The 26,886-nt window shown below is 39.9% G+C and overlaps 1 protein-coding gene across 30 annotated transcripts in view; it reads right to left on the reverse strand.

Annotated features, from left to right (window-relative positions):
- obsl1b (obscurin like cytoskeletal adaptor 1b) overlaps window positions 1–25,538 on the reverse strand; it is a 62,352-nt gene extending 36,814 nt beyond the window's left edge. For 12 of the 30 annotated variants that reach the window (XR_013652638.1, XR_013652636.1, XR_013652637.1 and 9 more), the window contains exons 1-15: window positions 25,160–25,538; window positions 14,612–15,728; window positions 11,864–12,133; window positions 8,718–8,978; window positions 8,277–8,588; window positions 7,922–8,188; window positions 7,468–7,743; window positions 7,037–7,312; window positions 6,543–6,818; window positions 5,609–5,866; window positions 3,621–3,887; window positions 3,444–3,518; window positions 1,564–2,814; window positions 866–1,147; window positions 81–356 (exon numbers count right to left, since the gene is read on the reverse strand). Coding sequence is in view for 26 of the 30 variants with exons in the window: in XM_078939326.1 (XP_078795452.1) it covers window positions 81–356; window positions 866–1,147; window positions 1,564–2,814; window positions 3,444–3,518; window positions 3,621–3,887; window positions 5,609–5,866; window positions 6,543–6,818; window positions 7,037–7,312; window positions 7,468–7,743; window positions 7,922–8,188; window positions 8,277–8,588; window positions 8,718–8,978; window positions 11,864–12,133; window positions 14,612–15,626 (5,362 nt within the window). In the remaining 4 variants the exon portion in view is untranslated. The remainder of the gene's footprint in view (window positions 1–80; window positions 357–865; window positions 1,148–1,563; window positions 2,815–3,443; window positions 3,519–3,620; window positions 3,888–5,608; window positions 5,867–6,542; window positions 6,819–7,036; window positions 7,313–7,467; window positions 7,744–7,921; window positions 8,189–8,276; window positions 8,589–8,717; window positions 8,979–11,863; window positions 12,134–14,611; window positions 15,729–25,159) is intronic. The other 18 variants (XM_078939342.1, XM_078939340.1, XM_078939341.1 and 15 more) reach the window with 11 other exon arrangements.
- Between the last annotated feature and the right edge of the window lie 1,348 nt (window positions 25,539–26,886).

Here is a 26,886-nt window from a genome sequence, read left to right on the forward strand (position 1 = left end):
TTTGGACAAGATTAGCATAAATGCCTGCTGTTAGTGCAGTAGGAAAACTGTAAAAGCACCAACAAGTTTTTGTGCTTCACCTTTTACTTCCACAGTGAAGTGGACGTCGTCATCCTTCGACTCACAACGGTAAACACCTGTGTGAGCTTGCTCTGCAGAAGGGACCACTAGGCTTCTTAAATTCCCAAGTGACTGGATGTCAACTCCACTTTCAGAAAAGAGTTTTGTTCCATCCTTGTACCAACAGACTTGTCCAGAGGGGTCTGACAGCTCACATTGTAGGGCTATAGGAGAACCAGCTGTCACTGTTATTTTTTGTTCAGCCTCAGGTATAGCTCCAAATGTCGGAGGAGGAGCTACAGGATGGAACGTGAAATGCATTTGATCAATGTAACCATTTTGATGTTTACCAGTTGTGTTGTGATACTGAACTAGCTTCTCGAAATTGCTGTGGCTAAAAGTTACCATACATTTCTTTAACAAATTATGCAAAACTTTTTTTTACTGCTTCTACATACAGCATTCACATGAATCTTTCTAAAGGTTTAACTACATATTGTTGAGACTGGGAATAATTGGCATTGAATATTTTTGTAACAATTGAGTGTATGGCTGCCCTCTTTAGGAAAGATGTTGGATTTTTCTTGTGTACTTTTCTGAAAGACGGGATCCTTACATACATAGTACATCCATGCCAAATTTGGTGCTTGTACCACAAAATGCATTATTTGTCTGAGAAATTAACCTAACCGGCTCTGCTATAATCGTAATAAATTGCAAGGGTGGGTTTATATTAGCTAATAAATCTTCATGATCCAATCAACTTTAATCTATGTTTACATCAAAAGAAAACAACTTGTTTCACCTTTGACATCCACATGAAACTGGACCGCATCGTTTGTTGTCTTGCAGCTGTAAACCCCAGCATGAGAGATCATTGCTGCTTGAATAGCCAATGTTCTCATGGAACCATCTTCCAGCAGTTTAAGCCAAGCTTCATCATGGAGTCTTATTCCATCCTTAAACCAACTTGCTTGAGTGTCAGGATCTGATAGTTCACACTGTAGCACTATGGGCTGACCAACTTCAACAGACTTGGTCCTCTTAGCCTCACAAAGTACGGTAATTCCCACAGGAGATGGGGATGCTTGAGGCAACATCGAGAGAAAGTATCACTTTAGCTGAAAGCTACAGAAATCTTGACATCAAAATTACAAAACATCAAAATCAAGATTAGTCATGCCAATGAAATCTGTCAATAAAATTAAACAAATAATTTCCTGATTATTAGTTCTTCAAAAGAATAATATTTGGTTAGGCTGGAAATAACTGAGCATTCAAGTTAGGACATACTACTGATAAAGTTTCTCTTTTGTTCCTTAAAAATCCTTCCATCCCACCAAAGCTCCCTTTTCTTTTAATTGTTAAAGAAGTTTTAGAGCAGGGGAAATACATAAATAGATGTAAAAATGGTCAAAATACCCAAAACTCTAATCTTTTCATTTTACATAATGTGAACATCCATCCATGTCTTTATTTGATAATGCTAACCATTTAAATCACCTTTAACAGCCACCTTATTTGTAGTGACAGTGTCACCCCAGTGACTGTCACACATCCTTGACAGATAAATCTCCTCTGACTGGAGAGTAGACACGTCCTTGGTGTGGAAAAGGTCTGTCAAGTGTTTGGATGATCTTTCAGCACAGTTAACCATCCTCTCCTCTTGATCTTTTGCAGTCTTCATAAGGTGATGACACTCTGAATGAACTGTTGCCTCCTGACGTGACTTACACAGCAACTGCGACCGATTAGAAGGTGTCTGTCTTGTATGATGGAGGCCATCCACTTTGATAGATGGAACCACATTGTAATGTTCTACGTGGAAAGTATCTACTTCTTCAGTTTTTGATTTGTCCTTTTGTTGAAGAGTTGCAACATTTGAATGGTCAAAGAGTTTTTCAGAGAAGGCGGTAGATTTCTGCAAGTGTCTGTCTATGTTTTCTGTTTGGTCACTTACAAATTCCAGCATTTCGTACGGGCTCATTGGAACTAGACGTTCAGTTTGGGAATGATCTAGAGAATCTTCTGACATGTGCTTAGATCCAGATTGCCCCTCTGACAGAACGGAAATTCCCAATAAAGAGTCAAACTTCTCCATTGACAAAGACGTTTCAAAGTTTGAGGAGCCACACATCTTTTCTGGTTGAAACACTGATAGCTCCGAGATGTTAGTATAATGCGTTGAAATGCTAGCAGAAGTCTGTTGGGGTTCCCATTGTTGTGATTGTGCTGATTGCATCTTTAATGTACTTTGAGCTTCTTCTGAATGAGGCCTTCGTTTTTGGAGAGTGGACTCATCTGAGTTGTTAGGACTACTCATACAGCTACAACACTCATCTCTCTTTCCAGCTGTTTCCAGTGAATAATGAAGTTCCTCCGATTGGACGTCTCTGAGCTCTTTAGAGTAAACAAATTCCTCACCTTGTGGCTTTGTGGGCATGTTAACAAGACGGCGTGACTCATGCTCTGTTGCTGATTTCATTACTGAGGGACATTGAAGTAAAGACTGGGGGGTTATTTTTTGTTGGCTTCCATAAATCTCCAGTTCTGCAGAAGTGTAGTCATTCATGAAATCATATGCCGAACAAGGAGTTGAAAAAGGTCCAGTAAGGTCATCGAGTGCATCTCCATCCTTTGCAGCACAGATTCCAGAATTGCATTTTGAGGACATCTGGATATCTTGAACACAATAAGCCTCTTCTGTTGTGGATCTGTTCCTTTCTTGGTCAGAGGAGAGCCTTGGCGATGCAACTATAAGCATTATGACGTACACAGAGAAAGGTTTTCAGTTGTTGGTGGTTTCAATACTTCTTCTCACAACAGAATTTTACAGCAGTGTTGGTTAGCATGAAGTTATGGGAGACTCCATTGCAAAGACAAATAAAAGGATCGACCAGGATTGGTCTGAAAGTAAACTTCAATATGTCCCCCTTTAAAAATGACTGTGTCTACATCAGTCTGTGCGGAAGCTTCTATAACCTAAACAGCTCACCAATTACACCTTAGAGCTTCATTGTCATTGCAACTGGGAGAATTTCAGGGCAGCAATATGAATGAGAGGATCTGGAGATGATAAAGATTTAAGATGGTCTTTAAGAGTTGCAAGTTTCAAGCAAGGAAGGCTGTTAAAATGAAGAATGAATGGACAAACACAACAATTATATTAGTGTGACCAACAGCAGAACATGTAACAAACACTCATGTTCGGTTAAAAGCCAAACAGCAGAAAAAAGGGGACCTTAAAATAGGGATGACAGTGTGATACAAAGCAACTTTAGAGATTTGCAGATGATTGAGATAACGGTGGAATACACCACTATTGTTAGTGGCATGTATGTGTTGTGTTAACACAAATTGCCAATGTTGAAATATCAAATCACCTTTGATATCCACTCTGTATTGGGCTGATGCATCAGCTAACTCACCAATTTCGTCACAGAAGTGACAGTATCCTGCTGTTTGGACGAAGCCAGAGAAAAAAATAAGCTGAGACATGGCGTCACGTCTGAAATTTGGTCTCAACTCTTAAATATGTAGGTAAAGCAAAATAACAACACCTTTTATGTTCTCATTTATCTGTGCTTCATCAGATCTGTCACAGTCATTCCTGCTATCACCAGACATGCACTGTGACTGGGGCGGCGAGGTGTGGTTGCTCTGGGATATGCTGTCACCTTTCCTTTTTGGATATATCTGTGTTCCGTCTTTGTACCAACAGGCTTTGGCAATGGGGTCTGAAATCTCAAACTGCCGAACTATTGGGAAGCTCTTGTCAACAGACTTGGTCATCTCTTCAGGGTTAAGGACATATGTTGGAGGTGGCACTATAAACATTGATTGGGGAGGGGATCATTTTAGTGCACATTATTTTACAGTTTAGATAAATATCTGAGTTGTACAAAAAGCTTTCACGTAAATGTAGAGTTCAGGTCAAAGTTTTTACTTTCTATAGAGGTATGCAAAATTTCACTAAAAGGGTTATCAACACTAATATTATCATAAGACTTGTTAATAGTCCAAACATTCACAAAATTTGATATTTTCCTATTCGGTAGTAGATATTAATTTTCTGTTTTCTTTGTTTTAAAAGAATCATTATCAGTCAGTTTTTTTAAACTTTTGGTAAAGTCCTCGACCAATGGATGATAGTATCGGCATAAAATCGCATTGGTCAAAAATAACACCAAAGCCAAATGTCACTATTGGCACACGTGATTTTGCAGATATTTTCATCTAAATATAGCTTTGCTTTGACCTTTCAGCAATGATGACCAAAAACACATGAACTTGCCTTCAAAAGACTTTTTACCCCACCCAAAGCTGACCTACTAGGCCAGTATTTGGGCTTAGTTTTTGGTGGTGTACTAAGCCCTGCTTGCTTACAGAGCAATAAATGCCTTAAGTGTAGCAAAGCGAAAACTCCAAGCCTGTTGTTTGCATGGAAAAACAGTGGTTAAAGTTGAGGCAAATCAAAGAAAAAATTAGTCTTCATATATTAAGCCTAGATTTAACCGCATCGAAGACTGGATTACCTAGCAGGTACCAAAAAATGGCTCTTTGCCTGATTGCCCTTAGCGTCTTTGTAAGACCTTTTTAAATGTAAACCTTGAGTCTTCTGTGGACTGTTTTCGTGATAAAATTTTTTGTTTTTCTTTTTGTTTCATTGTAAAAGAGAATTTACTTCTGAATTATCGTTTTGATGCCTTGCGTTTTTGAGCATGCCATTTTACAAATCTATTCCTAAAATCTAGGTCAGGGGTCTGCAACCTGAGGCTGCTGAGCCATCCGTGGCTCTTTTATCCCTCCAATTTGGCTTTTTGAGGAAAATGCTAATGATCTAGTAAATAATAGGTTTGTTAGTTTAATTTGGCTTTTATATTAGATTTACATGAGTAAAACTTGACTTTTTTTGTTATATAAATCTGACATTACAGAGAAACAAGAGGCATTAAGAGCTTTACCATTCCTCCAAAATGCACAGAATCAGATAAATTAGCAAAATTCTGATAAAAGGTTTAATTTATTGTCAGAGTGGTTTATTATTAGAATACTAGATTTTATCTGACACAGGATCTATTTGATATTGAAATGAATCAATCAATAATTGTAAATATTTACAAGTTACATTTTATAAATTAATGGCTTTTTTCCACAAGAATATAGTGTATTTTTCTAAATGGTTAAGTGGGCCTTTGCACCTTTCACTCTGTTTACGTAAGTAACAATTTGACCAAAAGGGCTTTTTTAGCTTTAAACAGTGCAGAACCCTGATTTAGGTAGACATTGTCATCATACTGTCAACAAAATGTCACAACTCAAGAAAAAACACGTTTTTTTGCAGTACTATTATGCTATTTATTTGGTGTAAAACTGTTTTTTTTAATTAAACAAATGTCCTTCTAGTTTTGAGACTTTTCCATGGAAATTAAAAAAATAAATTGAAGTTTCAATAACTTTGACCTTAACTGTACATAGATAAAACTGAGCTAAAGAGTGAGTAAGCGATAACTAAAACACAAAGTACATTTGTTTAAAAAACAATCACCTTGATTTTTAACTATTAGCCGAGCAACATCCTCTGCTGTTGCACAGTAGTATGTCCCAGTGTTTGATGGATGAGTTGGTTCAATAACAAGTTTCTCCTTGATAACTTCCATTTCATAATCAGACTTTCTTTTATAACACAACTCTGTTTTTCTCTGACAACACTCCTGCAGAGCAGGGTCTGTGGTTGCACAGGTGAGCCAGTTTGCTTTGAGTGATTTTATCTCCACCACCTCTGGAGAGAGCTGCACCAAAGGAGCTAAAGATAACAATTCATAATGTAACTGAGCTGTAAAGTGCAAATTATAACTCTTGGTAAGTAGAGATTAATTTTACAAACATTTCAGACATACACATGTCAAAGCTTAAAGACAGACATAATTGAATATTATGAGTCAGTCAACTATAGTCTCCAGAGAGCTCTGAGATTGGTACTTTGAGTAAATACATATCCTTTATGTATATCAACAGTGAAACAAATGAAGTCATCACATGGTTCACTGCTGTGTACCCCAAATGGGCAAAGCTTTTTAACCATCTTTAAACCAACAGACAAAGAAGAGTTTGCAACCTCATATTCCAGCATCAGGCTTTATGTTTCTTGGCCCTGTCAGCTTCACTATATAGTAGAGTGTTTCACTAGTAGAGCTAGCTTTGGTAATATAAGACAGTTATATAAGCTCAAGGCTGTGGAAGTAGATGCCTCACAAAATACAATGCTGAGCAGCAGATAAAAGGGGCTTTGGAGACTTTCAATTCAAAGAGTCAATACTAGTCACCAAACAACTGAATATAAGCCAGTTCATTAAAGGTTCTTAGAGGTTATGTCAATAAATCAGTCTTGTATGGTTGAAGCAGGGATTGTTAGTGGCACCTGGAAAGAGTGGCTGGAGTTACAAAGAAAAGAAGGTGTAAGAGAAGAAGTGCAAAGTCACCTTTAATCTCTACTTGAAATTCGATGGCATCATCTTGTGTGGTGCATCTGTACAAACCAGAGTGATGCAGCTCTGCAGACTGAATGATTAATGTCCTTGCATTGCCATCTGAGAGCATTTCTAATCCAGAGTCGGCCGTGAGTTGCATTTCTTCCTTGTACCAGTAAACACAGGCACCAGGGTCTGACACTACACACTGGAGGACTACTGGGCAGCCAGCTTCAATGTCCTTGGTCCTCATGTCTTCAGGAACAGCTGAGAACTTCAACGGTGAGGCTATAGATATGTTCAAATTTTGTGTCAGTCGTAGGTAAACTTCATGTCAGCCACAATCTGACATCTAAGCTTCAAACATGCTGTGATAGTGTAAACAGGTGAGAATTCAGCATGGAAAAAGTGCCAAGCAGACAAATTGCATGGACAAAAAACTAGAACATCACAAGTGGTATCTGCTTTGCTGAAGAGGAAATTCACATCACGCAAGGTAAAATCACCTTTGATGTCCACACTGAACGTGATGGTGTCACCTTTTGTTCTGCAGCAAAACAAGCCAGAATGGGCAACTTCTGCAGAATGGACAACCAGTTTCCTCACCAAGCTGTCAGCTATAATATCTATTCCATTTTGAGGAAGGAGCTTTGACCCATCTTTGTACCAGTGCACCTGGGCAGAAGAATCTGAGACCTCACATTGCAGAACAATGGGAAAGCCAGTTTGAATGGTTTTGTTTCTCTCAGCATCCGGAATTCCTGCAAACCTCACAGGTGGGGCTACAAATTTACATATTACAATGATTTGTTATGACAGTTTTTCCAGGTGTAAATTAAGGTATGTTTACATTTAAACATATTTAATGTGTGCATACAAAACAGTAAGATGATATGGTTTAATAAATAATTATGAAAATAAAAATTAAGACTCTCACCTTCTACTTCCACATTGAACCTGATGACATCGTCAATGGCATCACAGCAGTACACTCCTGAATGTGAGAACTCTGCTGATTGAATGACTATTCGTCTCATAGTGCCTTCTGATTGGATGTGAAGGCCCTCTATTGTTTGTAATTCCACCCCATTTTTGTACCAATGGACTGGAGCTGTAGGGTCAGAAAGCTCACAGTATAGAACTATGGGGTTCCCAACTTCCACAAATTTGTTCCGATCCATTTCAGATAGTGGAGAAAACTTCACCAATGGAGCTGTAAGTGTGAGAAAAAGACCTTTTGTCATTGTCTTTTTCTGTTAACAAGGGTGCTAGTGTAGTACATTGTCTTTTTTATTTTTTATTTTAGCTAGGCAAATCCTCAATCAAAACAATATTTGTCAAGAAAGCCTCATATATACTAAAGAAAAAAAATCACATCAAGCAGTATGTACCTTGAATGTAAAGTGCTGCTGAATCACGAATACCATAGGCAATAAAAGTTATCTCGGCCCCATTGTCTGTGTCCCGTACTCCTCGTATGCGAAGAGACTGGTGTGTTCTTGACCGACGCATGGAATAACGCTCATCCTCCTGGAGCTGTGTCCCATTTAAAAACCATGTTCCAATAACCGATGCAGAAAGTTCAATTGAGAAGGCAGCATCTTGGCCTTCTGGTACCAAGGCATCCTGCAATGGAGCTTGTATTCTCGCCACAGGAACTGGAAAAGAAAGTTTTGATTTATCAAGTTATACTGCCAACTAAGAAAAGACAAAAAAATAACAGCATGGTGTTTTTTACTTGGTTACCTAAGTGAACAGTTTTTGGAAACTCAACATTGTTGCTTTTCCCATATTTGTTCACACTGCAAATTCGAAAGCGATAGTCAGCTTCACATGGGACACTGTCACCAAGGATCTCCACAGAGGTGGCAGAGTCGGTGGTCAGACACTGTACCCACTCCTGTGAACCAGTGCCAACTTCCTGCCGTTCAAGCACGTATCCAGAGGGAGGGTTCTTTCTGGAATCTGGGGCAGGAACCCATGAGAGGAGAGCTGCGTTTGCACGCTCTGTGTTCATCTGCACTCCCACTGGACAACTTGGTGGACTGTGCCTGGCGGCTAGAACAAGATCACAGCTTGAAAACTCTACATTTTGAAATTTCTAATTCTAACTTGTTTCTAAAACTTTCTGATGAACTGTCAAAATACATTCTTCTACCAAAGACTGTCAGGGTTTGTGGAACTTACCTTTCACTCTTAACTGAGATGAAGTCTTGGATCTGCCAACAAGGAAAGTCACGAGACCAGAGTCTTCAGGCATTGTGTTAACAAAGACCAGGATGTGAGTGCGACCAAAAGACTTGAGAATTGTTTGGTGGGTTTCACGAAGCTCTATGCCATCTTTGTACCAGTGTATGTCCATTTCTTCTTTTTCGACCTCCACACAAAAGGCAGCATTCTCACCTTCCAAGACATCAACTTTTCTTGGAAGTTTCCTCATAATTGTACCTGCAGTAGATACAGTAACAATTTTGTTGCATTCCGTCTTGTTCTGAATGATTCTTTGATATTTTAAAGAGAAGCCGATATTTTTATTGTTTCTCATAGCATTTTGCAGTCTTAACACTGTTCTGTCAATAGTTTTTAACAATGTATGTCTGCCGGGAATCTTTCTTTCTTTCTTAAGGATAGATTCCACATTCTTTGGAAAGCACTGTTGTAAAAATCTATACACATATGCTTTATAAAATTACATAAACTTCCAGGTCCTAGTTGTGTTTTCCAACATGGTTGCTGTTAGGCCTGGGCGAAAAATCGATTGAATGAATTAATTCGAATTTTTGTTAGGGGCGATTTCAAAAATAACTAAATCAAGTTTTTGTGTAATGCCGCATTTTGGGCTCCCCAGAGCTTCCGTAGAATTATTTTCACACGGCGTTGTGGAAAGCGACAAACAACAACATCATAGCACACACGAAACAGCAAACGACAGCATTGCTATCGGTGAGAGTGGCAAGTTTGTTCCCAAGAAAGGAATAAAATCATCTGTTGTTTGGAACTGGTATGGGCTTGCTGCCACAGACGTGGAGAAAGAGACCCCACGCTGCAACATTTGCCTAAAGCCCATCGTAGTCAAAGGCTAGCACTCACTCTCCCGTGGCACGCGCTCAGTCCTCTTACACACGCAGCGGCCCGACACACATATACATACTCATTCTAAAACGCTTTTATAGTTAGTTTATTAGTTAGATAGTTAGTTGTTACTGTTATTTGTTAATAAAGAATACTGCGTTGTAATTATTACTTGTTTTTTTTTTCCACTTTCGGCTTCTCCCATCAGGGGTTGCCACAGCGAACAAGTCGCATGGTAAATTTGGCAATGTTTTACGCCGGATGCCCTTCCTGACGCAACCTTCTCAAACCGGGCTTGGAACCGGCAGAGGTAGAGAAGGGAACAGGGAGCAGCCTGGAGTTGAACCCGGGTTTCACGGACGGAAGGCGCCGCAAACCAGCACGAGCTAAACTGGCTCCCTCCGTTGTAATTATTACTTGTACCGGTATTCAATTGCGACGCGGCAGCCGGAGGATTTTGTGTTCGGCGGGGGTGGGGGGGGTTTACCGCGACTCCTGATGTGAAGACGGGGTTTCTTAGTTTAATTAAAACCTTAGACCCCAGATTTGAGCTGTATTGTTAATCCTTTAGAAAATGGTGCTAGTCTCAAGGTGAATGTTTGTCTCCTTTTAGTCTAGACTACAAAGTGTGACTTAAAACACAGCTGGGACTTTAAGTAAGTAAGTAACCTTTATATTTTGGACAAGTGAAAACAAGTGTACATAATAACAAAATAACAAAAAAAGACAAAAACAAGACAACAATTATATAGAACAAGACAAGACAAAATTTCATAAACAACACAAGTCCAAAAGGGAGTGAGAAGAAGAAAAATCTTATACTTAACATTGATTCCAAGAGAGTGTTTATTTGTTTATTATTTATCCCAGATATTACATTACATTTGTCTTGAATTTGATTAAATAAAAGCAAAATTTGCTTTAAGTGTTCTGCCCTTTGTACTTTTTGCTTTCATTAAGTAGGGGGGAGGGGGATTGGGAAAAAATAGGAAATCGAATTTAAAACAATTTAAATCGAAGATTTTATTTTTAGGCCATATCGCCCAGCCCTAGTTGCTGATCTTATTTAGGTTTTGTGGATACAATAGAAGTTTAATATAATATTTAAGGCGACCGTGGTGCAGAGCTAGAGTGGTCAACCTCTGATCTGATTACTGCAGGTATGGTTCCCGCCTTGCCCACCCATATGTTGAATTGTCCTGGGGCAAAACACTGAACCCTTCATTGATCTTGGTGGTTCTAGAGAGGCGCCAGTGTTTGTCCACTATCAGTGTGTAAATATATGTTTGCATTGGTTAATTGGACTGTGACTGTTAAGCGCTGTGGGCCTTCTCAGAAGGTAGTAAAGCACTATACAAGTATAAACCACCTACCATAGGTATAGTAAAGTGATATGTAGGTATACACCATATACCTTCTGGTTGGTAAATGTATATCTAGCATTAAGCCTCAGTTCCACAGATGTCCAACAGTTTTTTAGTGCCACATGCACCATTGTGCAGTCCCATTGAAAAGTATGGGACTCCACAATGGTGTTAACACTTTGACTTACTTTTAGATGTCATGAGTGGAACAAATATCAGGGGTACAATCTGTCTCGAAAACACTGCCAAGCATTCAGAAAGTCTTGTACCTTTGTAATATTTGTCCTGGACATTGTTTAAACCTATCACTCCAGGGGCAGTGATGCATTAGGCAGGTACACATTGTGATTGGGGTTTCCTCTATCTAAATCAACCATGTGCTTGGGCAGGACAAAACAAAGAGGATGTTTTTGAGTCCATCTGCCAGCCAATCAAAAAAAGTTGACCAATTTATTTTGGTCCCAACACAAGTCCCTTCATAAGTTTCATGGGGTATAAAACTCTGCTGTCTGGATAACATCTCAAATGTCTTTACTGAACACATAACTGCTGTCCTTAAACAGCTTTCTTTGTTCACAGTCCATTTTAATTCCACAATCATTCCCCTCACTTTGAAAACTCTCCACAACCTGCCCCCTTTCTGTCTCTCTGCTGTCTTCATTGCCTTTTTATCCATCATGAGGTCAAGAACAATGACCTTCAGTTTGCTTCAGTTCTCTGTTCAGTTTGTGAATTTTACTTCCCTCTCACTTTAACTGAGATTTTGAAGTTGTTTATACTGTGTTATCTTACACAAGGTGACAAGTGCTTATAAATGTATTTTTAAATTTGTTATTATCATATAAACTTTTTACAACAATGTTACTCTTTAAAATGCTTTTACAAAAAATGACTTACCTTTAACAGCTACTTCTGCTATGCTTCGACCACCATCAGGCATCTCACATAGATAGATCCCATCATCATCGATCCCTATGTCACGGATCGTTAGCCGCCGTTTTGTTCCCCATTCTTCCATTCCATATTTGGCCCCTGGCTGCAGTCGTCTATCCTCCAAATACCATGTGATCGGAACAGAGTCTTCTGGAACTTCGCACTCAAGAACAGCTAAATCTCGTTCCCATACTTCAAGGTCAATGAGAGGCTGCTTAAATCTTACCGGCGGCTCTGGGATCAGAGGCAGAACACACATTGTTTAAGCTAATGTGACGTATTCTAATACAATTAAAAGAAATTGAAATATGAGTACTTGTCTCTTTTATTATAATCTATCTATAGATGCATTTCAGAAACAGAGTACAGTGATCCCTCGCTATAACACGGTTTACTTTTCACGGTTTCGCTACTTCACGGATTTGCATCGTGCATTGTGTTCTGCATTCTGATTGGCTAAAAAGTCACTCCGCTTCTTCTCTACCTGTGTGTCAATAACGTTGCAGTTTAATATGTACACGTACGTAAAACAGCTTGCCAAATTTACATTACGTACGTGTAAGTTCTCTCGCAATTTCGAGTTTCTCTAAAACCCATAGAAAAAAGAGCGACAACAACTGCCTATCACTATGTTCTTCTCCTGAACAAACACAGCTGCACTGCGGGCTTCAAAAGAAGAAAACACTGCAGAGCGGAGTCAGGATGCAGCGGCTCAGTCTGAAGAACAGTGAAATACACCTGCGTCACTATTTGTCCGACTGTACTTTGTATTTTTTTTATAATCATTCTAAATTTTCTCCCGTTTAATCCAATTACTCTCAGGTCGCGGCTAATCTCCGCGATTTGAAGCTTTCTGTTCACATTGATGATTAAAATTATTATTTGACAGTGCAGTACAGAAGATATTTGTTGAAAAAAAACTTTTCTAAAGTACTTTTATTTTTAAAACAAATGCTTGAGCCTGTAAAATGGTTTGTTCTATCTTTTCAATGTATAATAGAGTTTTCAATTGTATAATACTTGTTAAAAATGTAGAGGTTTCTACTTCACGGATTTTGCCTGTCACGGGTTCTTTTTGGAACGTAACTCCCGCGAAAAACAAGGGTTTACTGTAATACGTTCACACCAGGCTCAGAAACACTCGTTCCAGTGACCGCTTCTAATAGAAAGACAATTTAAACAATCACCTATGCACTTTTTGTCTTTTGCGTGCAAAACTCTCGCTTTCATGCATTGCTACGCAAGTTTTTAAATCAGCTTTGAGCTCTATGTACAAAATGCAGGGCAACAGAACATATTTTAAAAGTTAAACCAGTTGAAGTTTGAACAATTAGGGATTTGGATTTGGTAATCACGTATGGCTAGTGTACTTTTCAAAATACAGAATTACCAACTGTTTGAAAATAGATTATGAAGGAGAAATTGTAAATTGTTGTTTGTGCTCGGCCGGAATTATATGAAATCAAGTTTTTCATATATCGGAATAGAGCTGTGAAAGCAGAAACCTAGAGCAAGACTCACAGGATTTGTACCACTTCGTCATTTTGCACCAAGGTTCTTCAAACTGAGCTTACATGGACTAGTATCTATCAGATAGCGACAGACTTGCATTAACACCATACGCTGAAAGCGCGTTCAAGAACCCATTCTGTGTAATCTTGAAAGTGACGTACATGCCCGATGTATAGCTTAATAGTTTAAGTAAGTTGAGCTTTGTAAACTCACTGTACAAATATTTCCTTGTACTGTATGATGCTAAATTGAAACATGCTTACATGAAATGTAAGTTATATAAATAAGATGAGGAAAATCATGACACACAAGACATTTTGAGTTGAGGAATTGGATGGTTATTAACACATTGGGGTGTTGGATAAAAAATAAACGGTCTGTAAGTGATACCATCAGACAGTACCAGACAGCTGTAAACAACTAATTGTGTACTGAACTTGATGGTATGTATGCAAAGCTCACCACTTCCTTAACTTGCAAATGTTCTAAGGAAAGGCCAGTTACCCATAGAGCTTACCACTGACACACAAATTAAATTTCTTCATTCAAATTGTTTGTGCATTAACACACCGTCTATCTCTGGAGGTTACAACAGTTTTTTCGTCCTGCGGGTTTGGACTCCTCTGAGTCATGTGAGAAACATGAACCTCTACTAAAATTCTTCTATCACATAGACACACCTTAAATCCCATTGCAAGGAGGAACTATGCAGACATTACACTACATCTTCAAACCATTTGATTAGATTGTAGACCCAAGTTAAACTGATTACTGATATCACTTACTCAGACCAGCTGAGGATGCAAATACTTTAAACTAAGTCGAGCTAAAAAGATATACCTAAAGCAAAGTGTCAAACTGTAAAAAGAGTAATTCTGTAGTTATTTTAGCAACTCTTGATTTTTTGAATTGCAATAAAATGCTTGCGTTCACACATTTCATTATCCCTTGTGTCTTTGGATCTCCTACAAGAAATGATCTCAGTTCCTATCTTAGACTTACTGACATCATCCATGCTTCACATGAACAGAAACCAGATCCAACAACACACCATTACCTACTCAGTCACTTACTCACATAAAAAGGGATTGCAGGCTTGAGCTGTGCTGCATTTACTCATCACAAAAGGTCAGCTCTCTTAACTTCACATTTCTTGTTCATAACAGTCTTAGACAAATAAAAATGATACTTTTCACTTACCCTTGACAGAGAGGTGTACAGCACTAAGGGTTTGCCCAGCAGTGTTTGATGCAGCACACACATAGACTCCGTTATCCTTTTGCTTACAGTACAGTACTTTAAGGGTAAAGTATCCTTCTCTGTCCTCATATAACAAGTAACGCCTTCCAGACAGTATGAGCCTGCCATCTTTTCTCCAGATTATTTCTGGTTTGGGTTTGCCAGTCACAAAGCAACGGAATTTGGCATGTTTGCCTTCAGTCACAGCAAACATCTTCACCTTTGTTGACTTGGTTATTGTTTCGTCTTTTAGTCTGTTTAGGACTTGTTTACCACTCCTTGTTTTCCCTTGGTGGACTTTCCAGTGGCCATTTGTATAACCATTACGGTTCCCTTCCTCTTCATGTCCAGGACCTGCATCAACAAGCAACACAGCTCCTGCTAGTGCTTCCCCAAATTCATTCCTTGCTTTGCAGGTATATACACCACCATCTGGAGCACGGGTCTTAAAAATTTTGAGCTGGAACCATCCACCATCCTGGCAACCCACATTGAAATGCGTGGTCTCAAATATATCATTGAGTTTTCTTCCATCCTTTTCCCAGACAATCTCTGGTTTTGGGTTTCCCCAAAGCTTACAAGAGAATACGGCATCTTCCCCACGGCCGACACGAGTGGATAGTGGCTTGATAAGGAACCGTGGCTTGTTCTCCTCTCGTAGCTCCATCTCCTGTGCCTCACCTTCGACTTTTAATGTGGCTGCAGCGTATGTCTCCCCAATACAGTTCTTTGCTTTACAAATGTACTGGCCACTATCTTCGATAGTTACGGCGGAAATTATAAGGTTGTATACATTGCCGTCCTCAAAGACCCTGTATCGTCCTTGTGGGTCAATCTTTTCATTGTTTCGCTCCCAGATGACAGCAGGCCTTGGATCACCACCAATTTGACACTTCAGGACTGCATCAGTTCCACTTTGCACGATGACAGGTCTTGGATAAGCTAGAAAACGTGGAGCACCGCCAAACACATCCATCTCTGCTTGCACAGATCCTCTTCACCAAAAGTCGTCTTGGAGGTTAGTAAATGTTTTTTTTTTTCAGTAGGGCAAGACAGACCACTCTCCGACCACAAGGTTCTGGGGATAAAAAGAAAGTAATAACTTCCTTTGGCATAAAACAAAAAGATTAGGAATGGAAAAAACATCATATTAATTTAAAAATGCAGAATTAGTATAGATTTTGAAAATATTTCCACATTCCATTCATTTTTGTTCCGACCCGGCTTAACTGTTTTCTATCGGAGTTAACCCCGTCATTTGGAAACTAAAATATGACTTCTGTCATGTCAATGTTCACCCTTTGCCCCCTTTCAGTGCATGTGTTTCAGCACAAGCAGATGGTATGAATATTAGGCCTAATTGAATTACTTAGCTCTATCTGCATGAGAGGAAAGCATGGCACGGTGAGTTGGAAGAAGTAGCCCTGTGCTGTTGCAACAGGAGCAACAACACCTAGCCAGTACAGCTGGTGCTGTATTTCAGTGGGAAAGGGCTTAGTATAGTAAACCCTAAAAAAAGATCTGTGAAAGAATGTGTGTCATGTATCACAAAGATGGCTGAGAAACCAGAATTTTCACAAAATATATCAGCCAAAAATGATGTGGAAGTCTCCAAAGAAGAACTTTTTTGTCTTCAAAGTAAGTGTCTTGTTCAACATTTATTGGGATTGCAGTGTTTGGTTGTTTTCGCTAAATAGGACTTAAAAGATTTTTGATTTGTGTATCACTATCCAAGGCTAGTGAATGGATTAGTGATTACATGTGTTTAGCTCAAAACAAAAGGGCTCCCAGATCCTGCTTTTCTGATGGGCTCTTCATGTGGGAAGGTAGTAAGCCCTCTAATGAGATTGTGGGTATTCTCTGGTTTCAACTCACTCTTGAAAGCATGTTCATGAGGTAACTGTCTGGTCAACATTCAGGTAGAGGAGACCACATGTTTGCTTGCGACATGACCAGGAAGATCTGAACTTTTAAAATTTTGGTAACCAAGCATAAAAGCATTGTTTCTAAATCTGTTATAGTTGGCCATTTTGGGGTCATAAAATTATACAAATAAACTTCACAGGACAAACAGAAAAATATCAAATCTTGCAGTATTTTATCAAGCCCCATTTTAGTAAATATCTAGTAACAGAATGTAACATCGATATCTACCTCATGGTTGTTTAAATAGCAGCCAAATGCTATCTGATACATGTTGATAGAGTGTATCAGATTTTTTTGTTTTATTATGTTTACCTATTTGCTTCTTATATTAGTTGTTTTGGTTTTGTCTTGCTATGGCCCGCAGCAGCAGTCACTAACTGCAAGGACCATATTGTTTTCACATTTGGAGAGATTTTCAGCGAAAATTTGACCCCTGCCGCCTACTCGAAAAGTCACCAAAATGTGCACACACCCAGGAAAAATTGAAAATAAATTTTCCACAAAGTCAACGTCACCCCCCCAAAGACGATGACATCACGGCGAGCGATTCCATGAAAAAACCTAATGGGCCAAAAATTGCGTAAGGGGCCGAACATGTTTTTTTCCAAAATACAGTTAAAAAAAAAAAAAAACACACGTGTTGGGGATATCCCAAGAAAGTGTTGAAATCGTTATGGGACGGCCACACTCTGAGAATTGGTGATTTTTTTGTTTTTCCACAATATGGAAAAACAACACTTTTGTTTGAGCGATGTTCACGAAATTGCACACACGGGCTGGCAGCTCCAGTCTACAAACACCACAGAAGTGTCATTGACCTTTGGCCTTGGGAAAAAAAAGCATGTTTATCGACCGGTAACCAACTCTTCCTAGGGATTTTTCTCAGGCATCCATATCAAGGTCATGTGGACAAAATGTTGGAATTACAACGACGTGTCCATGGCGAATTCACAACCGCTGCGATCTTAGCTAGCTCGCACAGTTTTTATCGGAATGTCGTGAAAATGAAAAGTGCGATCCCCTGGCCCGGGCTGAACAAAACGATGTAACATACGACAACATCGATAAAGGAATGTAGGCGTGGTGAGAAAAAAAACGTTGCAAAAAAATGTTTGACTGAAAAAAAAAAAATCTGAATATTTTCGGCTAACGAAACCGATATAACCTATTCGGGGATATCCAAATAAAGTTTTGAAATCATTACAAGATGGCGACATGACCTATGTGCAAAAAACCACGAGTTCGCCATTTTCGCGTTTTTACACAGCATGGAAAAATGAACTTTTTTTTCAAGCGATTTTCATGAAATTTCACACACATGTTGCTAGCCTAAATCTACAACCGCCTCTGAAATGTCGTTAAGATTTGACTTTGGAAAAAGGCAGCCACCTTTATTTACGGATTCAAACGAATACTTGTCATTGGGATTTTTATCAATCACCTTGAAACTTCTTTGGCATCAATGCCAAGCTACTGTGGAAAAATTGTTGGAATTAGAAGTTGTAGATTTTGAATGGCGTTTGCGTGGCGCGCTAGCAAATGTGGCGCGCTGTTATAACTCCCATGTCTTTCAATGAGAAACTGTGAAAATTGAATGCTTGCATCCATAGTTGGAACTGAACATAATAAAAAAACACTGGATATGGACTTATAAGAAATGTGGGCGTGGTTATCATTAAACCTCTGTTGCTAAGGACAACCAAAACTTTACTTTTCCAGTTCATCTGAAACTGACGTTGATCTGTTCATCATTCCGAGGCGACAAATATGTAAATCATTCTTCTTCTTCTTTCTCTTTCGGCTTTTCCCATCAGGGGTCGCCACAGCGAATCATCCTTTTCCACCTCACTCTATCATGGACATCTTCTACCCTAACATTAGCCAACTTCATGTCCTCTGTTAAGACATCCATGTATCTCCTCTTTGGCCGTCCTCTTGCCCTCCTGCCAGGCAGCTCCATCTCCAACATCCTTCTACCAATATATCCACTATCCCTCCTCTGAACATGTCCAAACCATCTCAGTCTGGCTTCTCTGACTTTGTCGCTAACACAGGCAACATGAGCCGTCCCTCTGATGTACTCGTTCCTTATCCTGTCTAACATGGTCACTCCTAAGGAGAACCTCAACATCTTCATCTCCGCTACCTCCATCTCAGCCTCTTGTCTCTGTCTCACTGCTACCGTCTCTAACCCATAGAGCAGAGCTGGTCTCACCACTGTCTTGTACACCTTTCCTTTGAGTCTTGCTGGCACTCTTCTGTCACACAACACTCCTGACACTTTCCTCCAACCGCTCCAACCTGCCTGCACTCGCCTCTTCACCTCTTTTCCACACTCCCCATCACACTGAACTGTTGACCCCAAGTACTTAAACTCCTGCACCTTCTTCACCTCAGCCCCCTGTAACCTAACGCTTCTACCTTGATCCCTCTCGTTCAGACACATGTATTCTGTCTTACTACGACTGATCTTCATGCCTCTTCTTTCCAGAGCAAACCTCCACCTCTCTAGCTGTTCCTCCACCTGCTCTCTACTCTCACTGCAAATTACAATGTCATCCGCAAACATCATTGTCCAGGGAGATTCCTGTCTTACCTCATCTGTCAGCCTGTCCATCAGCATAGCAAACAAAAAAGGACTCAAAGCTGATCCTTGGTGTAGTCCCACCTCCACCTTGAACTCCTCTGTCTGACCAACAGCACATCTCACCACCGTCATACTTCTCTCATACATGTCCTGAACTACTCTGACATACTTCTCTGCCACTCCAGACGACCTCATACAGTACCACAGCTCCTCCCTCGGCACCCTGTCATACGCCTTCTCTAAATCTACGAACACACAATGCAGCTCCTTCTGACCTTCTCTGTACTTTTCCATCAACATTCTCAAAGCAAAAATGGCATCTGTGGTGCTCTTACGGGGCATGAAACCATACTGCTGCTCACAGATCTCCACCTTCTTCCTAAGCCTGGCTTCCACTACTCTTTCCCACAGCTTCATTGTGTGGCTCATCGACTTTATTCCTCTATAGTTGCTGCAGTTCTGCGTGTCACCCTTGTTCTTAAAGATCGGAACCAGAACGCTTCTCCTCCATTCCTCAGGCATCTTCTCACTCTCTAAAATCCTATTGAACAACCTTGTTAGAAATTCCACTGCTGCCTCTCCTAAGCACTTCCATACCTCCACAGGAACGTCATCAGGACCAACGGCCTTTCCGCTCTTCATCCTTTTCAGAGCCTTCCTAACCTCATCCTTTCCAATCTCTGCTACTTCCTGCTCCACAACAACCACATCTTCCTCCCTTCTTTCCCTGTCATTTTCCACGTTCATCAGCTCCTCAAAATACTCCTTCCATCTTTTCTGTACACTCTCCTGGGTTGTTAGCACCTTTCCATCTCTGTCCTTAATCACCCTTATCTGTTGCACGTCCTTCCCATCTCTGTCTCTCTGTCTGGCTAGCCTGTACAAGTCCTTCTCTCCTTCCTTTGTGTCTAACCTGTCATATAGCTCATCGTAAGCCTTCTGTTTGGCCTTTGCCACCTCTCTCTTCACTCTACGCTGCGCTTCCTTGTACTCCTGTCTACCTTCCTCAGTCCTTTCTACATCCCACTTCTTTTTAGCCAACCTCTTCCTCTGGACGCATTCCTGTACTTCCTCATTCCACCACCAAGTCTCTTTACCGTCTTTCCTCTTTCCAGATGACACACCTAGCACCTTCCTACCTGTTTCCCTGATAATTTCTGCTGTAGTTTCCCAGTCATCTGGAAGCTCATCCTGACCACCCAGACCCTGTCTCAACTTCTGCCTAAATTCCTCACAAGTTTCTTCATTCTGTAGCTTCCACCACTTGGTCTTCTTTTCTGTTTTCCCTCTCTTCTTCTTCCTGACCTCCAGAGTCATCTTACACACCACCATGCGGTGCTGTCTGGCTACACTCTCTCCTACCACCACTTTGCAGTCAATAACCTCTCTCAAATGACCTCGTCTACATAGGATGTAGTCCACCTGGGTACTCCTACCTCCACTTCTGTATGTCACTCTATGTTCCTCTCTCTTCTGGAAGTAAGTGTTGACTACAGCCATTTCCATCCTCTTCGCAAAGTCCACCACCATCTGTCCCTCCAGATTCCTTTCCTTCACACCAAACCTGCCCATCACCTCCTCATCACCTCTATTGCCCTCACCAACATGCCCATTAAAGTCTGCTCCAATAACAACTCTCTCTCCTCTGGGGAAACTCTGTATGACCTCATCCAACTCACTCCAGAATCTCTCCTTCACTTCTAACTCACAGCCAACCTGTGGCGCATACCCACTGACTACATTCACCATCACCCCTTCGATTTCTAACTTTAAGCTCATCATCCTGTCTGAGACTCTTTTCACCTCTAGAACACTGTTTACAAACTCCCCCTTCAGAATCACTCCTACCCCGTTTCTCTTCCTATCAACACCATGATAGAACAGTTTGTATCCTCCTCCAATACTACGTGCCTTGCTGCCCTTCCACCTTGTCTCCTGCACACACAGTACATCTACCTTCCTTCTCTCCATCATGTCTGCCAGCTCTCTGCCTTTCCCTGTCATTGTGCCAACGTTAAGAGTCCCTATTCTCAAACCTATGTTCCTGCCTTTTCCCTTCTCTCTCTGGCCACGGGCCCTTCTGCCTCCCCTCTTTCTTCGACCAACAGTAGTCAAATTTCCACCGACACCCTGTAGGTTAACAGCATCGGTGGCGGTCGTTGTTAACCCGGGCCTCGACCGATCCGGTATGTCTAAAGTGTTGTGGATGATTCGCATGGTTATTTTGGCAATTTTTACGCCGGATGCCCTTCCTGACGCAACCCTCTCTATTTATCCGGGCTTGGGACCGGCACAGAGGCAACTGGCTTGCAACCCCTGTGGCTAGATTAAATATGTAAATCATTGCTATGCAGATAAAATCAACAGAAAAGCCGCCATTTTGAAAAAAGTGGATTCTTTATCAACTTATCACGTGTAGCTCTTACCAATGGAGCAATGTGTCTTTCTGTGTGAGTTGATGATGCTCAGTGCAATGCTAGCACTTTTAGCCACATTAGCATAACTAGCATAGTTAGCATTAATAGCATCTTAAGCAATGCGTTTTTCTGAGTGACTTGATGATGCTGATCGCAATGCTAGCACTTTTAGCCACATTAGCATAGTTAGCATTTTTAGTATATGCAGCTTTGACTAGCTTTGATCCAAGGTAGGCGGTGAGGGCGGGGGTGCTGCATAGAGGTGGGCAGCGAGAGCAGGTGGTGCGTAGAGGCGGGTGGCGGGGGCGAGTTGCGCCTGCAGGCCATACAACGCCGCTTGCGACTTTGATTTTAAATTTGAGTTGCTCCTTGTGAAAAGTGCCATATAAATACAGATTTACTTACCTACTTACAGTTAACAATGTGGTGCATTAAGTAAGAAAAAAATGTCAGAGATAAGTCCATCAGTCAGTCAGACTTTAACTGCATTCACAGAAATTCCAGAACTTGTTTGTAGCACGCTACACGTTAGCCAGCGTTTGAAAGAAGCGGTTATCCGGTTGTCCGAGACAACCAGATTTCACGGAGGACAACCAAAATGAGCCTGATGGTTGTCCGTGTGACAACCTGGTCTTTTATTCAACATTTTGGTACTTTTTGACTATTTTCCAAGTTTCAAAGATTAGTTTTTGGCAACCACTGAATTGAGACGTATGCAGCAAATTCTTTCCACTGACAAACGAAGTGCGTGCATGCTAGCGAATCCTTTCTGTTTCTACATGTGAACTTTTCAATAAAGATTGTTCAAATTAACGTGTTGAACGACAGTACCTGGCGCGACCGCTAGATGTCTCCAAAAACACGCTAAAAGATTTAAAACACATTCATAAAACACTACAACTTTCACTCATAACAGAACAGACTGACATGAGCAGAAAAAAACCTTTTTCCATGAGATTGATATGATATTCTAAATGTTTACATCAGTCTTTTTATTTTATGTTCTTCAAGCAACAATTATCAAAAGCAAAGAAAAAAAAAGAACCAATACATTTAAATCTGTGTAAAGATACTACTTATAAAAGATCTGATCTATAGATCTATATTAGTTATAATTATATTAGATTCAAGTTTTTGGCAATAGTTTGTGTAACCAGATGCTTCAATATTTAGTAAAATGTTTGTTTTTAATATTTAAAGAGTTTTTTAAATGTTCATCATAAGAGGCAGTTGATATTAGATGTATAGAAGAAATAAAGATTTAAGTACTGACATCTGAGTAGGTTTCATTGCTGTTGAATATTGGTATTGAAAGACAACCAAAAATTGGGGAGGACAACTAAGTTTACTTGCCAGGTACAACCATTTTTCCCCCTTATTTCTAACACTGTTAGCCATATTAAAAGCATTAGCAATAGCATATTTACAATATCTGTAACTGCCAACCTTGTTGCTAACATGTAAAAAACAGACTAATGCTTCTAAAAGAAAAACGTTACTGTGACTATGCTAACTTACAACCTTGTAAGGTTGTAATTGCTGTGACATCAGTGAACACAACCATAATTAATCTATATAAGACACTCCGGTTAAGAAGGCGCACTGTCATTTTTTGAAAAAAAAGGAAGGCTTTTAAGTGTGCCTTAAAATGTAAAAAGTATTTGTACATGTAAGTAAAAAGAAACCTCCTCAGGCTTTAGAGGTTTACTGGGGCGAGGATTTAATAGTGTCTAAGAAAGACTAAAATGAAAAAGAAAAATTATGTATGGTGAATTTTTACAATGCTGTGAAATTGCACAAATTGGATTTGGGATACTAAATTTGCTTAATGGGAACATGTCATTTAAAAAAAAATTGAATTTTTCGCAAAAGGTTTTTGCGCTTTGAGGAGGTGGTTTTTGAGGCGTATCAAAATTGACACATCTCTGTAGAAAAAATAACACTAGCGAACAAAAGCGAATTAAATGAGTCACATGACCAACAACTCTGCACCAGATTGCAGTCGTGGTTTTAGGCACGAGTTGTACTGGCAATCGCGCGGGGCGCAAATTTAAAGCAGACGGCGGCTCATAGCTTGGGAAAAAAAAAAAAAAAGACTGCGCCACTATTGGTTTTCTATTATCTGTTATATAACAGAGTTTGGAACGACTTGAAACCTGCTTGGGCCACCTGCCAGCCAGTGTAGCTGGAGCAATGGCATATGCTGCGCTGGAACCCAGCATAGCGCATCTGCTGTGGCAACCAGCCAGCCATTTAGGCCTCCTAATTCTTACGATATATTTCTTATTTTCATCAAGACAGCTGTAAAAAGATCCTTTCGTTTGATTCTTGTTTTTATTTTTCCCCTCTCAAACTAATGTGGGCCACAAAGACATGAAAGTAGTGACGGAAAGTGGCTTAAATGCAGCGAGAGGGAAGCTAACTATACAAGAAGAGACTCTGAATGATCTCGAAAAGCAATTTTAATCTGTAACCCTTGTGCTATCCTAAGTATTTTAACATTGGGAGTGGGGTCATCTAGACCCCACAAGACAGTGTGCTGAACCTTTTTTCTTCAATGATTTGTGATCTCCATTGGTGTCCATGGATTACATGAAATCCTCTTCACCTTTGTTCACCTTTGTAATGGGAGGCATAACACGTCAATGTAAGGGTGGGGTCATAGGTTAGCACAAGGGTTAATCTTTCTTTATATATGTCCTCTATCATCACAAAAATGCTACAAAAACATAAAAAAAAAAAACAACACAATTTACATATTTAAAGATGCCAGTAATGCTGCCTATTATCCTGTTAAAGGAGTGTAAAGCCTTTTCTGTTGCACACATTCATTGCCATTCCTAACCCAGACTGAACATCCCAGCGAGTTACCTTTAGGTCAAGCTGTGCATCCTAGAAAAACTGAGGACCCAAGAGCAAAACTTTAATATGTTGCAGTTTTCCTACTAAAATGCAAAATATTTAAGTTCTGTATTAAAAAATTTTTCTCAACAACCAAAATAATTAGGAGAGTATTTTAGTAAGAAAACATTCAAGATATTTGAAGAAATGCTTAAAGATATTTCTAATTTTGCCAAATATGTAACTAAACAGGAAAATAGCACCTTGTGTTCTTTTTAGAAAAAAATTCCCAGATAATACAACATAAATAAGGGATTGGTATAGTTTTTAGTTTTTGCTGGGTTACTGGTACTTCACTACTGAACTACTACTGAGGTGGAAGAATGATGATGTGGCCTTTTAATCAGAGGAGGACCAGGCAAGCACATTCCTGCTTATCAAGCAGGCTGATCAAAATCTTAAAACATGAACTTGCTGTGAGTCAGACTCAAATCATATCAGTGGAAGTTTTTCTTAACAGATCAACATCATGAAAAATGTACATTTTTACAAGTTGCACAAAAATGAATTCACTGTCTGACACGTTTCACTCACAGTGCTGAGACAATGTGCTTAAAATGTCTCCGGTATTCCCTGTGGTGCTTTAAAGATATACGTTTAACCCCTGTGTTAGCTTGTGTGGTTTAATCGGAAAGACCTCTGCCCCTTATGGAGTGATGAACCCCTACGTACCCTTACCTCGCTTCAGCCGCCAGGAACAACCATCAACATACATTCCGCAATAGCGATCGAAGTCCGAGTTAAGGAGCAATGCCAACCGTTTCTTGAAAGCCAAGTAGTGTTCCCAGTTGACTTTGGATTTAGACACATGCTATGCTCAAATGTCCAGAGCTCTTTTCCTATTCCCCCTCATTGATGTTTCTTAGTGGAACAAACCAAAAAAAGTCCAAATTCTACACCAAATGAACTAGAGTGGAGTGATTCCCACAAACTCCCTGTCGTTCAGACCTGAGACACCCCAAGTGTCATTGTTCATGGAATACTGTTAAATGCTTATGCAGCTGCTGCTGTCTTCTAAAAATACTGGCTGTCTTGATGACAGCAGTGAGGATAAGTCAGGCAGTTCCATTCACTTGCCAGCAGAGGGGCTAAAGATAGTTCTGCAGGCTTGTCCAGAGCAGACCCATTAGCCTGCTTTAGGGTTTGTAATAAATATCTTAGAAGAGCACATTTTGTCCTTGATATTCATCACTGATTTTTGTTGAACTAAAAGCATGTCTTTTTGATGTAAACTTACTACTCTTGGAAGTTTTTCACTTCAGACTATTTCGACAAAGGTACTCTACCTGAAACAATTCGAACATAGAACCACAGAGTAAACAGAACTCTAGCTATAAGCACAGATTTGTTTGATAGTATATATCATACACAAAATCAATTTGTAAAGTTGTCAAAACTGAAGAAACATTCAAAATTCTTGCTTTACTTCTACTTCTTTGTTGACTTTTTTACTGAACTCTGTTTATTTAAAATTCTGTGTTGTTGCTCTAATACATAATATGATAATGAGAAGAGATACAGCCTGAACATGTGTTAAGCTTAAAATAAGTACATGTATTGTGTTGCTTTGCAACTCCTTTGTGTGCAAAGGAGCAAGTGCAGAGCAGCAAGTGTTGTGTCCTGAAATTCCCCTTCTCCATGCAGCTTCTCGAAGTGTTCCTTTAGTTTTCCCGGTGTGAGGCTAGAGTTGCTCAACTTGGCATTGCAAATCATGCAGATAGGATGCTGACCCCCATCCCGTTCTGTGATACATGAGAATCCATTTTGTACATATTCGTCTGACCACTTTCTTTTTTTGCTTGACATAGTTAGTATGGATAAAAATATGAAGAAAGTAATTACACTGCGTATTACGAAGATATTCACATGTTGGATCACTCCTGAGTGCTCTTAAGTCCTCGCAGCACTGATTGGCCAAGAAATGTCACGTGATCATTTGCAGCCAGTGATGGCCAAGCGGGGCATACCATCGCTTAAAGCAGGGGTCTCAAACTCAATTTACCTGGGGGCCACTGAAGGCAGGATCTAGCCGAGGCAGGGCCGCAACTTTAACGCACAAACACACGCAACTTGTGAGTGTTTGACAGCCAGTAAATTTTTATGGAACACATATCAACATATTAACTATACTCTATTAGTGACTGTTTCCTGTACAAAATTTACTTATTCTCATTCAAAAGAAATAAAATAGGTAACTAAAAAAAGTAAATAAATCAGTAATACATTTCTTTTTAATTAAACTTCTCCATCTGCTGTTTTCTGATTTAAACATCCGTATTAACACAGTTCAGTTAACACTGTTGAATTATAACTATTAAACCCAAAAGAAGACTCATATTTTACAGTTCTGTCTCTATCAATGGGTTCTTCTGAACACAGCTTCTCTTGTCTACTTCTTACTGCTG

Source organism: Oryzias latipes, chromosome 21, assembly GCF_053564925.1.
Source record: "Oryzias latipes strain Hd-rR chromosome 21, Olatipes_Hd-rR_3.1".
Classification (NCBI taxonomy): Eukaryota; Metazoa; Chordata; class Actinopteri; order Beloniformes; family Adrianichthyidae; genus Oryzias; species Oryzias latipes.